Source organism: Arvicanthis niloticus, chromosome 25, assembly GCF_011762505.2.
Source record: "Arvicanthis niloticus isolate mArvNil1 chromosome 25, mArvNil1.pat.X, whole genome shotgun sequence".
Classification (NCBI taxonomy): Eukaryota; Metazoa; Chordata; class Mammalia; order Rodentia; family Muridae; genus Arvicanthis; species Arvicanthis niloticus.
The window spans coordinates 20,297,990-20,312,576 of record NC_133433.1 but is presented as its reverse complement, the minus strand read 5'-3'; the positions used below and the strand labels follow the sequence as shown (position 1 = coordinate 20,312,576).

Genomic DNA, 14,587 nt, shown 5'->3' with positions numbered 1-14,587 from the left:
TCTGACACCTCTCTGTTCACATTACTGGGTATTTTTTGTGTGTTTTCCTTTTTTCTTTCCATGGTCAATAGTAAAGGTACAATTGTGATCATGTGAAAGTCAACTATTAAAGGAGCCCTTGTTATTTAAAAAAAACAAACAAACAAGGCAGAGACAATGGCTTCTTGTAGATTACAGTATAAAACAAAGAAATGTATTCTTAACAATTTCTTACCTTATTTGACACAGTCCAAAACTGTCGCTCTGAAGTCATACCATGCAGTTCAATTAAAATCTGTCTAATTCGCCAGGGATCCACTGATAATATAAGCTGATGTTCCAACTGGCCAATGTTGACACTTGCTGAGGCTAAGGAACAGAGAGCTCTGTTTCAGCTAATGATCAAACTCAAAATGAAATGTCAAATTTTAAGTATGATACAACTAAGAGAAATAGCATATGTGAAGTGTCTTAAGGTAGAAAACATTTTGAAAATAGAATTGTTTTATATAACTCAAATTGTATACTAACTTTATTTCCACACAGAAAACCTACACAATGTATGCACTTAGCAAAGTGAATACACACATACACACACACACACACAGAGTAAAAAATGTAACAGTTAAATTAATTGGCCCACAGAAAGAATTTGCAGAAAGAATATGGAAAACATTCATATAAACAAGTCTCCCTTGTAAACATATATTAACAAGTGTGTATGAAATAAATCTTTATTAGCAATAATAAAGTATGTAGGGATGTTTTTGATCCATTTGTTACATTGTGTCTGTGTGTGTGTGTGTGTGTGTGTGTGTGTGTGTGTCCACATGTGGAAGCTGGACATCACGCAGGAGTTAGTTCTCTCCTGCTACCAGGTAGGTTCCAGAAACTAAACTCACATCATCAGGCTAGTTGGCAGGTGGCATTTTGTCAGCCCAGATACATGTTTTATAGGGGGAAAGAGAAAGAAGAAGGAAGGTTTCCCTGACCCCAAAAAACAAAATGACAACTAAAAATCTAATTTCGGCTCAGGTTATCAGCAGTCAATAACACACACATACAGCAGTTTTGTGGGTTAATATTGTTCTTTATACTGAACATTCAGACACTGAGGACCAAGCAAGTGATTCACAAACCTGTGTGGTTTTAAGACTAACATATCTTACTATAACAGAACTATATTTTGTGTTCAGATAGATAAGATCACAAATGGAAGAAACATCAAATAAAAGAAAATGACAATGTTCTCAAAGTTAAATGCTTAGCCAGAGACTAGTAGCACAGCCATATTGGCTGACCATCAGAATTACTTTTGGTCCCACAATCCCTTACCAATTTCCTCTCCATTCACACTTTTACCCTCAAGAACATATAAACACTATGTTATCTGGGCCAATTCCTGTGCTAAACCCTTTTATGAATTATGATGAATATAAATATCCATCAGCCTCTAGCTCACCTGAGAACCAAGAACTGCTCACACAAAAATCTAACCACACAGCAGACAGACTAAATTCTATTAATTATCCACATAAATACTAACTAAAATACAAAGAAGGCCTTAGGTATATCTTAGTATTAACTTGAAGAGGGACAAAATATAGGACTAACCTGGGATATCATAAAATGAAGTCACAGGCTTAATGCACAGATTCACTCTTGGGGATCTCTTTCTCATGTGATCAACAAGCAGCTTCCGTTCTTCATCTTTCAACAATGTTATGAAGAGCTCATGTGAGGAAATCATGAAGACATACTGTAGATCTTCCAACCCCAGACACACATTCCTACAACAGTAAGAAACATTAGAAAACAAGAGTGTACATTTTTGTTTGGGGAAAAACATTCCTATCAACCAATTATTAGTCATAAGCCACATTTAAAGCTATCGTTTCATAAATTATATAACAGTACTTTGAAATACATGTTATATTTTTCTTTCTTTTTTTTTTTGTTGTTGTTGCTTAAATTACAATGTCAGTGCTATAATAAACTAAAAAACAAAAAAGGGGTCTAGAAGGCTACTATGTGGCTGGTGATTCTGAGTGCTTGCTGTTCTTTTAAACCTGAGTTACAGTTCCAAACACCCATGACAGGAAGATCACTATCACCTGTAACTCCATCTCTACAGGATCCAACACCCTCTTCCAGCCTCTGTGGATATCTGTACATGCATGCACACACATACACACATATATATTTTTAAGTATTTAACCTTAAAGCTACATATTACTAAAGTTTCAACTTAATTGATTTTTCAAATGAAATTTACTAATTAGAGATATAGACAGTATAAAAATATAAACACAACTAGTTTTTTTGTTTGTTTGTTTTTCGAGATAAACACAACTAGTAAAAGATACTTTTCACCGGGGGGTGGGGGGGGGTGGGGGGGGGTGGCGCACGCCTTTAATCCCAGCACTTCGGAGGCAGAGGCAGGTGGATTTCTGAGTTCGAGGCCAGCCTGGTCTGTCTACAGAATGAGTTCCAGGACAGCCAGGACTACACAGAGAAACTGTCTTGAAAAACCAAAAAAAAAAAAAAAAAAAAAGGTACTTTTCAAGCCGGGCATAGTGGTATATACCTGTAATTTCAGCATGTGGGAAATAGAGGAAGGAGAAGTGATCATTTAGGGCCAACTGGAGTTACATGGTAAGGCTAGTATCAAAGAAATAAATGCTGTGGGTGTGGCCCATCAGCAGAGTACTTGCCCAGCACAGGCCAAGTGCTGGGTTTGATCTCCAGCATCTCACAGACACACACATTCAATTCCAGCAGTCAGGACTCTGAAGTCACAGGGATCATGAGTTTCAGGATAACTAGATATTCATTGCAAAAACCTATCTCAAAAAATAGAGCTGGCTTGGGGTGTGGGGCATGAGAGGTGCAGGGAAGGCAATATAGCTCAAGAGTGTTAAAGCATTTGCTGCTAAGTTGAATTCTCAGAGCCCACATGATACAAGGAAAGAATAGATTCCTTTGTCCACTGACCACCACACAGACACCCTTACATATGCTTATACAGAGACAGACATGAACACATACATTTACACACAAAATTTAAAAAATAAAATGCCTAAAAAAGAAAAAATATTTTTCTCATGAAACTAAGTTCTAAGTTTAAAACAAAAAGGGTACTTACTTTAGAAAAGCAGCCATGTTTCCTTTCAAAGAATCTGAAGCTTTTTCTATATTTATTGATCTTGAACATACCTAGGAATTTGAATAATTTTCATTTGAATATGCATCTCAGCTTGAAATGTTGAGATTTCTAAATAAACAACTCATGTTTGGGGTTTTTTGTCTGTGGTTTTTTTTTTTTTTTTAAGATTTATTTATTTTATGTATATGTGTACATTGTCACTGTCCTCAGACACACCAGAAGAGGACACTGGATCCCATTAAAGATGGTTGTGAGCCATCATGTGGTTGCTGGGAATTGAACTCAGGACCTCTGAAAGAGCAGTCAGTGCTCTTAACCTCTGAGCCATCTCTCCAGCCCCTGTGGTTTTTTTTTTAATGAGTATGGATGCTCAGCCTGTGTGTCTACTTGTGCATATATATGTACATGCCTGATGTCTGCAGAGGCCAGGTGGTACTAGACAGATTCCCTGGAACTGTAGTTACAGATGGTTGAGCCGATGTTGGGTGCTGAGAACTGACCTGATTCTCTAGAAGAACAGCCAATGCTCAACTACTGAGCTGTCTCTCCACTGCTCCAAATAACTGAACTTTTATGTTTCAATCACTAATTGCTGATTTGATTAAGTAATCAGTGATTTGATTAAGTAATTTAAGACAAAAGTCCAAGATGAGATTCATTAAAGAAAGGAAGTAAGACCAACCATTTTCTTAAGTTCAGGCATATGGCCTTGTTGGGCATAGGTAGGAGTGGAAATCCTTGGTCCCATGAAGGCTGGACACCAAGTATGGGGGAATTCAAGGATGGGGAGGTGGGAGTGGGGGGTAGGTGAGGACATATCCTCATAGAAGCAGGAGGAGGAGGATGGGATGGGGGTTACTGGGTGGGGTGGGGAATGGGGTAAGGGGATAACATTTGAAATGTAAATAAAATATCCAATAAAAAAATTATTAAAAAAAAAAAAAAAACCAACTTGGTGCTTTAAGTTCCTATTTAGAGGACAGGATGTGCCTTCTACCAAGTTTCAAGAATTCTAACATATAAGAAGGGAAAAAATACAGCTAAGCACCCTCAAAAAAGGGAGAAATCCAAATACCTATGACAAATTACTACACTGAGAAATGAAGTCATAATGCTTTTTTAGTTGTCTTTTTTTTTTTTTTTTTTTTTTTTGAGACTGGGTCCTATATATTCCAGGCAGCCTAATTTGTCAAGTAGCTGACAATAACTTTAAACTTCTCATTCTCCTGAACATATCTCAGTACTAGGGTTACAGACTTGTGTTACCACGACCAGTTTTACATGTTGATGGGAATGAACTCAGGGTTTGTGCAGGGTAGTTAACATCCTACCAAGTGAGCTACATCTTCAGTCCAGTAAGAAAAACTTTTAAGAGACCAACAATGATGCTGGATACAAAATGAACAAAGTTCATCATGTCTGTAATCAATACATTAAGTCCATATTAAAAACCGTGTAAAGCCAGGCAAGGTGCTGCATGCCTGTGATCTCAGCACTTGTTAAACCGAGTTAAGAAGATATCAAGCTTGAAGCCAGTCTAGGCGAAGCAGTCAGCCTGTATCTCCAAATGAAACAATTAAAATTTGACAGCTGACAAACCACTCAGCAATAATTCTGAGGGTCCTAAGGACTACAAGTCAGATTCCAGTACACACGTAAAAAGCTCAGTGTCCCTGGAGATGCATGGAACTCAGCAAGAAGAGAGCAGGGATAGGAGGATTCCTGAGCCTACTGGATTCCGGCAAAGTGGAAAAAACACAAGCTCAAGGATCAGCAATAAGTCTAACTCAAAAGATTAGGCAGAGGTGACAGAGGACACTTAACACACTCTTCCGGCCTTTGAGCTCACACAGAGGTGGATACACATATGTGCATATGCTCACTTGAACACTGAAATAAGAAACAGTGAATCTTTTATTCACTTTTGAGGTCTGGCGAGATGGCTCTGCAGGTAAGGGAGCTTGGCAAAGCATGATAATATTTGAGTTCCAACATCCACACGTTGTCCTCAGACCTCTACATGTTTGCAATTGCATGGGCACACGTGTACATACAATAAACACATACATACATAATAAAACATTTCTAATTTTTAAAAATTAAGACTTGGGGGCTGAAGCCAAGTGTCGGGGCACATGCCTTTAATCCTAGCACTTGAGAGGCAGAGGCAGGCAGTTATCTGTGGGTTCAGGGCCAGCCTAGCTACATAGATAGTTCTAGGATAGCCAGGGCTATGTAGTAACTGTCTCAAAACAAAACCAAACAAACAAAAACCCTTGGGGACCAGAGAGACAGTTCAGCAGTTAAGAGCACTTACTGCTCTTGCACAACTGGGTTCACTTCCCAGCACCCGAAACAGATGGCATACAGCTCTTGTAACTCTAATTCCAGAGGATCTGATGGCTTCTGGCCTCTGTAGATACCTACACACACATGATGCATATAAATTCAGGCAGACACATAAAGAAACGCAGAAAATAAATCTTAGGCAAGTGTAGTGGTATAAGCATTTAGTCTCCTCATTTTGGAGGCAGAGACAAGTGGATCTCTGTAGATTTGAGGCCAGTCTGGTCTACACAGCAGGACTGTCTTAATATAAATAAACTTTTCTCTTAAAAAAAAAAAAAAAAAAAAAAAAGCAGAACATTAGGGTGCAGCCCTAACTTCAGTAGAGCAGAGCAGTCAGTCAAAGAGCAAAGAGAATGGAAGCAAAGAGTGCAACAGAAACAAGGCAGCAAGAAGAAAGGGCTGTGTGAGAGGACACAGATGTGCCTACTTTACCATGGGAGGCCAGGCCAAAAAAAAGAACAGGAAGAAGCAGCAGCTGAGGAAAAAGAAGAGAAGGAGAGAAGGGAGGAAGAAGAAGGGAAGGGGAGGAAGAAAGAGAAGGAGGAGGAAGAAAAGGAAGAAGATGAGGGGGAATTGAAGCAAAGAGGGGAAGAAAAGCAGGAGGAAGAAGAGGGGACAGGGTAGGAGAGGGAGGAACAAGAGGAGAAGGAAAAAGAGGAAGAGGAGGAGGAAAGGCAGCTGTTGCTGCTCAGTTTGTTAATACTGTCAACTCTCAGGCACAGAAAAGAAAACACAAATGTTCTATTACCACAGGGGAAATGCCTTACCTCAAGGAGAAAATCTATTTTTTCTTTGTTGGGTCTAAGAAACAGTTGATTGAACTGGACACTAATTGTTCTGCCTTCCAGTATATCTCGTACTGTGTTACAGGCACATATTTTAAAACAGATTTCATCTAGAGCTTCATTTCTACAAAACACAAAAGCAGAAATATGAATGTTTTTAATTATAAAATGTGAACAGTATTGAAAAGTAACATTTTAGAACATTCAGTATTCTACTAAATACCATATACCAACTCAAAAAAAAAGTACAAAAAAGAATACAAAAAGAATTCTAAAGATTAAGTAAATGTAAGAACTGTGCTCCAAATAACTTTCTCACTGCAAGCATTTTTAAAAGAAAACTAAGGAAAAACAAATTTTTTTAAACTCCTACTGGGCTGAAGGGCTGGCTCAGTGATTAAGAAGAGCACTGGCTGCTCTTCCAGAGGACATGGGTTCGCTGTCACTCACAATTGTCTGTCACTCCAGTGCCAGAGGACCCAACACCCACCCTCTTCTGACCTCGGAAGACAGCAGGCATGCATAGGGTGTACAGATACCCAAGCAGGGAAACATCCATATACATAAAAATAAGCATTTTTAAAAATGTCTTCACAGAAGTTAGAGACAGATGGCTCAGAGGTTAAGGGCACTTGAGTGCTCTTCCAGAGATCCTGAGTTCAACTCCCAACAACCAACAACATGGTTGTCTACAAGAACCTGTAATGAGATCTGAATCCCTTTTTTGATGTGCATGAAGACAGAGCACTCAAACACATAAAATATACGAATAAATAAATCTTTCAAAAAAGCCCCCACAACACTTTTTGTCCATTATATCAGCAAATTTGAAAATGTTAATAATTTGCAGGTAACTTGCAAGTATGACTTCATAGCCCACAAAACACTTGTTCTGTGATTCAAAGATCAAAATTAATTTTTCATCTTACCCCTGTTGAGCTTTCTGAGAGAGCTCCCGTAACACTGACTGCCGGAACTGGACAGGTAAGGTGAAAGTTAAGTTATCTTCAATGAAAATCTGCACTACCTCCTGGAACAAAGACATAAAATTTCATTCATGTAAAAAAAACCAAAAAACAAAAAACCGAGGCAGTTTCTTACCGACATAGCTTCTATGGGTCAGAACATAGCCCAGCCGGCAGAAGGCCTGCTTTGCTTGCCTAGCCTGAATAAGCCTAGGCTCAGTGCCAGCACTGCTTAAGGCTGAACGAGTGGTGCACACCTGCAATCTCAGCATTAAGCAGTAGAAGCTAGAGAACCAGAAGCTCAAAGTCATCCTAAGCTATATGTAAAAAATTATAAAAACTATCTTACTGCAAAAGCATTCTCTTTAAAGCCTTCTGAAATTAGATTAACAACAGAAAAAGTTCTCCTTTCTCAAAGTTGAAGACAACGGACCACAAGTGAGAAGCAGAAAAGAAACGAATGAAGCCATAGCTTCTAATCAGACAAACCACAAGGACAGCAAACTTTAGCCGAGTGCATCACATGTATACCTCTAATTGCAGCACACTGAGGAGAGAAGGTGGAAAGTGAAGACCCTGGACTACACAGGCAAAGTCCATCTCCATCAATCTCCAACAGCAACAACAACAAAAGCCTTTCAAAGAAACTTTAAAGGTTTTATTCACGAAACTAACTTCTAAAAGAACCTTAAAATAATTAAACAATTCCAATGATCTAAAATATACTCTTTAGTAAATTACAGAATATTACATATTACGTATGAACCCTTTCTCAGGTCTTTCTCGAGCTATGGAGAAAGAGGAGAGGAGGGAGGATAATGTGGGAAAAGGGTTTCTGCTAACATCTGTGCTAGTTAGCCACCAGCACAAAGAAACAAGTGGTCTCAAAACTACAGATCCCCCACCATTTCACCTCCATACAAAATATGACAATGCAAGAGTCCTGAGAAATAAGTAAGTCAGCCACTGGCCAACTGTGAGAGATCCTATTATCTCTTCTAGCTGCTTCACCAGTATAGCTTGACTAACATAAAACAAAAACAAGGTTCATGTAAAGAGTCCTATCCAAATAAAAACCTAAACACAATGTCTGAGAGACAAAAATGTCTACATATGCCAACTGCCATACATTGCAGAGCTTTTACATAACAGCTTTTTTCTTTAATTTTGCTATTTATATGTGTATTTTTATTTTTATATATGTATTTTTCTTTCTTTATGTATATATTATGTGAGTACACTAATTTACTTTATGTGAATACACTATCTTCAGACAAACCAGAAAAGGGCATCAGATCCCATTATAGATGGTTGTGAGCCACCATACAATTGCTGAGAAGTGAACTCAGAACCTCTTGAGGAGCAGCTAATGTTCTTAACCTCAAAGCTATCTCTCCAGTGCCCACTCTTCTCTTCTGAGTTCCTCATTCTAAGTTCTTGATCTATTGTGTGGAGGCTATTCACATTCACAGTAACATGAGGAAGAGGAATATTCCAAAGGTCTTATTTGCACAGGCCTTATCCCTTGAAGGAGCTTTTAAAAGGCTTTTATTACATAGCCCTGGCTAGCCCAGAACTAACTCTGTAGACCAGGCAGGCCTTTGCTTCCCAAATGCTAGGATTAAAGGTACACACCAGCACATCCAGCTGACCTTATTTTTCAAAATCAAAAGAAAAAAAATTAAGGGCCTTCTTACAATCCGTATCTTACTCTAAGGCAGTGGTTCTCAGCCTTCCTAGTGCTGTGACCCTTTAATACAGTTCCTACTACTGTGGTGACCCCAACCATAAATAATTCTCATTACTACTTTATAACTTTGTCAACATTAGGAATTATAATGTAAAAATCTGGTAAGCAGGGTATCTGATACGTGACCCCGTGACAGAGTCACTCAGCTCCCAAAGGTACCACAGGCTACAGGGTGAGAATCGCTGCGCTAGTAGACCCTCTATAAACCTGTATTGCTAAGATGTAAAAGAACAACATCGAAACTTTAATTAATTCATTAGTACCTGCCACTCAACTTCTAGAAAATTTTATTAATTTCCTACTCAAAACAAAGAATTACAAAAAAAAAAAAAAAAAAAAAAAAAAGCCAGGTGTGCTCATGCACGCCTTTAATCTCAGCACTCTGGTGGCAGAGGCAGGAGAATTTCTGAGTTTGAGACCAGCCTGGTCTACAGAGCACATTCCAGGACAGCCAGGGCTACACAGGGAAACTCTGTCTTCAACAAAACAAAAACAACAAAAAGGGCAAGAGAAAAAGGAAAAAGTTAACAATCTTCCTTTTTGTGTATTTTTGATGGGTGAAGAAATGAAATTTTGGAAGAAAATAATGAATTACTAATCTGGGATAGAAACCCAATTGGGAGACACAAAGCTGAAAGTTAATGTCAGCATTTGGAAGGGCGAAACAGGATGACAAGTTCTAGGCCATTCTGGCATATAGGAAAACGCCGCCTCAAAACATCAAAATGTAAATAAATAAATAAGAGGCAGGAGAGTGGTCAGAGCACCTGCTCTTATAGAAGACCTATGTTCAAGACCCAGCCCCACATGGTGCTCACAACCCAGCTCCAGAGCATCCAATAGCCAAAACACTCATAACATAAAGTAAAATAAACTAATTAAATTAAAAATAAAAATATTTTTAAAATAAAAAAATAAAAACAAATGATGAAAGTTAAGCTTGACTGTTTTATGTTTCCTGTTCTGAGTTAAGTAACATAAAGAGTGTTGGGGAAAAAAAACTCTGAATATTATCTCACCACCAAAACTCGCACTGATAGTTATTTTCATTAAAAAGCAAAGGATAGGACTGGAGAGATGGCTCAGAGGTTAGGAGCACTGGCTGCTTTTCCCTGAGTCCTGAGCTCAATTCCTAGCAAACACATGGTGGCTCATAACCATCTATAATGAGATCTGATGCCCTCTTGTAGCCTACAGGCATACATATAGGCAGAACAAATACATGCATAATAAATAAATAAATCTTAAAAAAAAAAAAAAAATCAAAGGCTAGCCAGATGTGGTAGCATATGCCTTTAATCCCAGAGGCTGTAGACTCTGAGTGCAAGCCCAGCCTGATCTATATATTGAGTTCTGTAACTCAGACAAACAAGAAAAGGGATGGGCAAGTGCCCAGACAGGACTTTCATTATAATCTGAGACAGTAACCAGGCTCACTGACAAAGGGAGTTTGCAACTGAACACCCCACCAAGGAGCCATTCTGCTTGTTCTTCCCTTCTTTGAGATGGGAGATAAGCTACACTACAAAATGAGATCTCAGGCTTCCTTACAGAAGTGATGAGCAAGCTTTTCTTTCAAAAAGGATCAGTTGCAGTGAACACACAATGACTAATTATAACACCTCACCGGAGTCACATAATAATCTTAAAAAATGAGGTAACTCTATAAGGACTACATTGCTGTCAGGCCTGGCTGATGCTGTGGGTGACTGGCTCCAAGCCATACTTGCCAAACAGTGGTAGCAGGATTTGAACATAGTAGTTTATTTCTAAAACTTATCAACTACACCTCTACAATCACACCTCATATCTTACCTGATAGCTTCCAGATCGTAAACAAATATGAACTTGACTGTATGGAGTCAACTGCTGAGAGTTATTATCAGAAGAAGGTACTAGAACATCACACGCTTGACAATAGCCAGCTAACCGCTTCTCATCTATGGTACAATGAAGAGATAATGAACCTATCTGTAAAGTAAGAGTTATATCATTATCTGTTAGTGAAATATACACAACAGACTAGTATTCCATAGTACATTTTAACAGTACAAGAAAACAATAAAGAAACTTTCAAAACTGGAGGAACCACAAATAGTAACAAGGTTAAGTATTTTGAGCAGAGATCAGCAGTACACTGTTCACTGACAAGCAATCTGTGATCTGATTTGACATGTTTCTTGAGCTAAAAATACTTTTAGGGTTGAAAACAATAAACACCCAAGATAGACTGGATATGATCCACAAAAACTAGGGATTAATTGTCTGGTCCTTTACTTTTTATTTATTTATTCAGAGATTGATTGATTATCACTAGTCTGGCCCTTTTCTTCTTACTGATTCACTGATTGTCAGTCATCTGGATGTTTACTTTTTATTTATTTTTTTATGGATTGATTGACGGATGGACTAATCACTTCAGAAGGTATGACAAATAAGACAGTAACAATGAGTAACAACTCTTATACACCGACACAATGTTAAATCTACATAAATCTTCTTTCAAAAATATTAAATATATTATTACCAAAAACATTTGTAAAGACACAACACAGTTTTAACTAAATTTTAAATAATTATATCTAAAAGTCAACAAGATTAGTGATTTCTAATAGCTCTAGATAAAGTAAGCCTAGAACTAGCGATACAGCCCCACAGCAGAGCACTGCTGAGGAAGCAGCAGCCAAGAGACCAAGTCCTAGTACTTCTAAAATGGATGAAGAAATAGAATAAATGAAGCTTTGATGGTATTTGATTAATTTGTGCAATGAGGAAAGAAAATTAAAAATGATTTTCCAGGTTCCTACAGTTAAAAAACATTACACTTAAAAATTCAGTCATCTGAGGCTAGAGAGATGGCTTAGTAGTTAAGCACACACACAGAGTCTGAGTTTGGTTCCCAGCACCCATGGTTGGTAGCTCACATCCACCTGTAATTACAGCTGCAGGGGAGGGAACACCATCTACTGCCTTCCAAGTGAACCAGCACTCACATGCACATACCCTCACACAGATATAAACAGATACACAGAATGTAAAAAGTAAACCTTTCTTAGTGTAGTCATCTGAATCATAAAAAGAACCTTATCATGTACAGAAGGTTAACCTTAGACTCATAAATATCCTTTTGCTTCTGCCTCCTGAGGGCTGGAATCAAACAAGTGTACCACCAAGACAGGCTAGCACTCTATTCTTGACAATGGACACAATATGAACAGCTGTTTCAAGTTCCTATTGTCTTGATACCCCAGCATGCCATACCTCAAATTATGATCCAAAATAAACTTTTATTTCTCTTAAAGTTGCTTTTGGATATTTTATCACAGCAACAGAAAAAGACATTAAGATACCAAGTGTGGAGGTCTGGCCCCCATAAACTCATGTGTTAAATTCTTGGCCAATAGGGAGTAGCACTATTAAGAGGTATGGCCTTATTGAAGTAGGTGTGGTCTTGTGGAGGAAGTATGTCACTGTGGGGATGAGCTTTCAAGTCTCCTATGTTCATGCTATGCTCAGTTTGGCACAGTCTCCTGCTGCCACCTGCTGATCAAGATGGATAACTCAGCACCTTGTCTCCCTGCATGCCACCATGCTTCTAGCCATGATGATAATGGATTAAATCTCTGAAACTATAAGAGAGCCCCAATTAAATGTTGTCCTTTATGAGAGTTGTCATGGTCATGGTGTCTCTTCATAGCAATAGAAACCCTAACTAAGACAACAAGGAAATAGTACACATTTTTTTATATTTTTGGTTTTTTCGAGACAGGGTTTCTCTGTGTAGCCCTGGCTGTCCTGGAACTCACTCTGTAGACCAGGCTGGCCTCGAACTCAGAAATCCGCCTGCCTCTGCCTCCCAGGTGCTGGGATTAAAGGCGTACACCACCACGGCCCAGCTATTACACATTTTTAAGAGTACTATTTAAGTTTGTACTATTTTAAGTTTGTACTATTCCCTTTTAACTTTCCAAATGTTCTGTAATGGGCACACTGGTTTTGTCTGCTAGTGCTGGGATTGAACCAAAGGACTTGTGCATGCTAAGAACATATTCTACCATGAAGCCACACCCCAAACTGTGTTTGGTGTCACACATCTATTAATCCCAGCACTTGGGCCAACCTTGTCTACATTGTGAGTTCTAGGCCAACCAGAGCCACATAGTGAAACTGTCTTAAAAACCAAACAAGTCACACTCTCATATCCAACATAGCTTTGCTTAAGAAAAATTAAAGCAAAAAACTCCAGAGATTTCCAAGGGATCAAATATTATATATCGTTTATAACTGTATTTACCTCTGCAATTAGTTCTTTTGTTCTAAAAAACTTCTCTCTTGCATTTTCATAGACAGCTGAATTTGTGGAGCCTTGCTGGAAGTATGCTGCACCCAAATCATAACACACCTGAAAAAACAAAACACCAATGTGCTTCGGAATGTGTATGTACTTAAGAGTTGATGCACTGGGTGGTAATGCTGCACACTTTAATCCGAATGCTAAGGAGGCAGAGACCAGCCTGGTCTATATGAGTTCCAGGACAGCCAAGGCAAGGAGAAACCCCGCCCCAGGAAAACAGAACAAAAGTTGATAAAACTCAAATTTATTTATTCATTTATTTTGTTTGTTTTGTGACAGGGTTTCTCTACATATCTGGCTGTCCTGGAGCTCACTACATACATCAGGCTGGACTCAAATTCACAAAGATCCACCTGTCTCTGCCTCCTGAGTGTTAGGATTAAAGGCCATTCCCACCATGCCTGGCTCAGACTTACCTTTAATAGCAGGATAACAAAGAAAAAAGATAATAATAGGCACTAATTTGGACCTAAGCAACAGAACAAAACAAAAACTAACAAATGATTTTAAGTAATGTACGACATTATTTGGAAGGCCAAAGAATTAGGTCAGAAAAACAAGAGAAGGAACAGGAAAAAAGCCAAGTCAAACTGCTCTGGGGACAGTGCCCCTGAAGCCATTCTCCACACCAGATGGCACAGCTCATGTCAGCTACCCACAGCCTCCAGCACCTCACACTGCCCCTACAGACTGCAACTGTCATGCTGCTGCCTGCATGAGATTCTTTACATTTCCACTTCTCTAATTTACAAGCTTCCGATTCAATCTAAACTAAGTATATCACATATCCTTAGAACATTCTCGATTCCAAGCTAGACAAAGTTAGAGACAATACCTAAAAAGTGTTCAGTTGCCTGCTACTAGTTTCAATACGTAAAGAATTCTGCCATCCCAGAAGAGAACAGAGGTAGGAAGCAGTCCACAAATGGACAAGGATTAGTGTTTACCATAACAAACAAAACTGAGACACGTACTGACTAGAACATTATCATGATTGCTTTGTAACAGTAGAATGTGTGAATTTCCCAAACATGTCGCCCCTTTCTCCTCACTGCCCCCTTTCCCTCCCTCTCTCTTCCTCTCTGGCCGCGCTCTGAGACAGGTTCTCAAACTCAGTATGTAGCCATCAAGTTCTGATGCTGTGCTTCTGTATCTGGGTACTGAGACTACAAGCACACATCATCATTCCATTTTTTTTTAATGTGATGCTAGCAAGGGATCACAACTAGGATTCTGTAG

The 14,587-nt window shown here is 38.8% G+C and overlaps 1 protein-coding gene across 1 annotated transcript in view; it reads right to left on the bottom strand.

Moving 5' to 3' along the window:
• Window positions 1-14,587, bottom strand: part of Ints8 (integrator complex subunit 8) — a 48,751-nt gene that overhangs the window by 24,300 nt on the left and 9,864 nt on the right. Inside the window, exons 7-13 of the mRNA XM_076924188.1 lie at window positions 13,289-13,396; window positions 10,810-10,965; window positions 7,209-7,309; window positions 6,262-6,403; window positions 3,125-3,195; window positions 1,594-1,769; window positions 215-348 (exon numbers count right to left, since the gene is read on the bottom strand). Of these exons, the coding sequence (XP_076780303.1) occupies window positions 215-348; window positions 1,594-1,769; window positions 3,125-3,195; window positions 6,262-6,403; window positions 7,209-7,309; window positions 10,810-10,965; window positions 13,289-13,396 (888 nt within the window). The remainder of the gene's footprint in view (window positions 1-214; window positions 349-1,593; window positions 1,770-3,124; window positions 3,196-6,261; window positions 6,404-7,208; window positions 7,310-10,809; window positions 10,966-13,288; window positions 13,397-14,587) is intronic.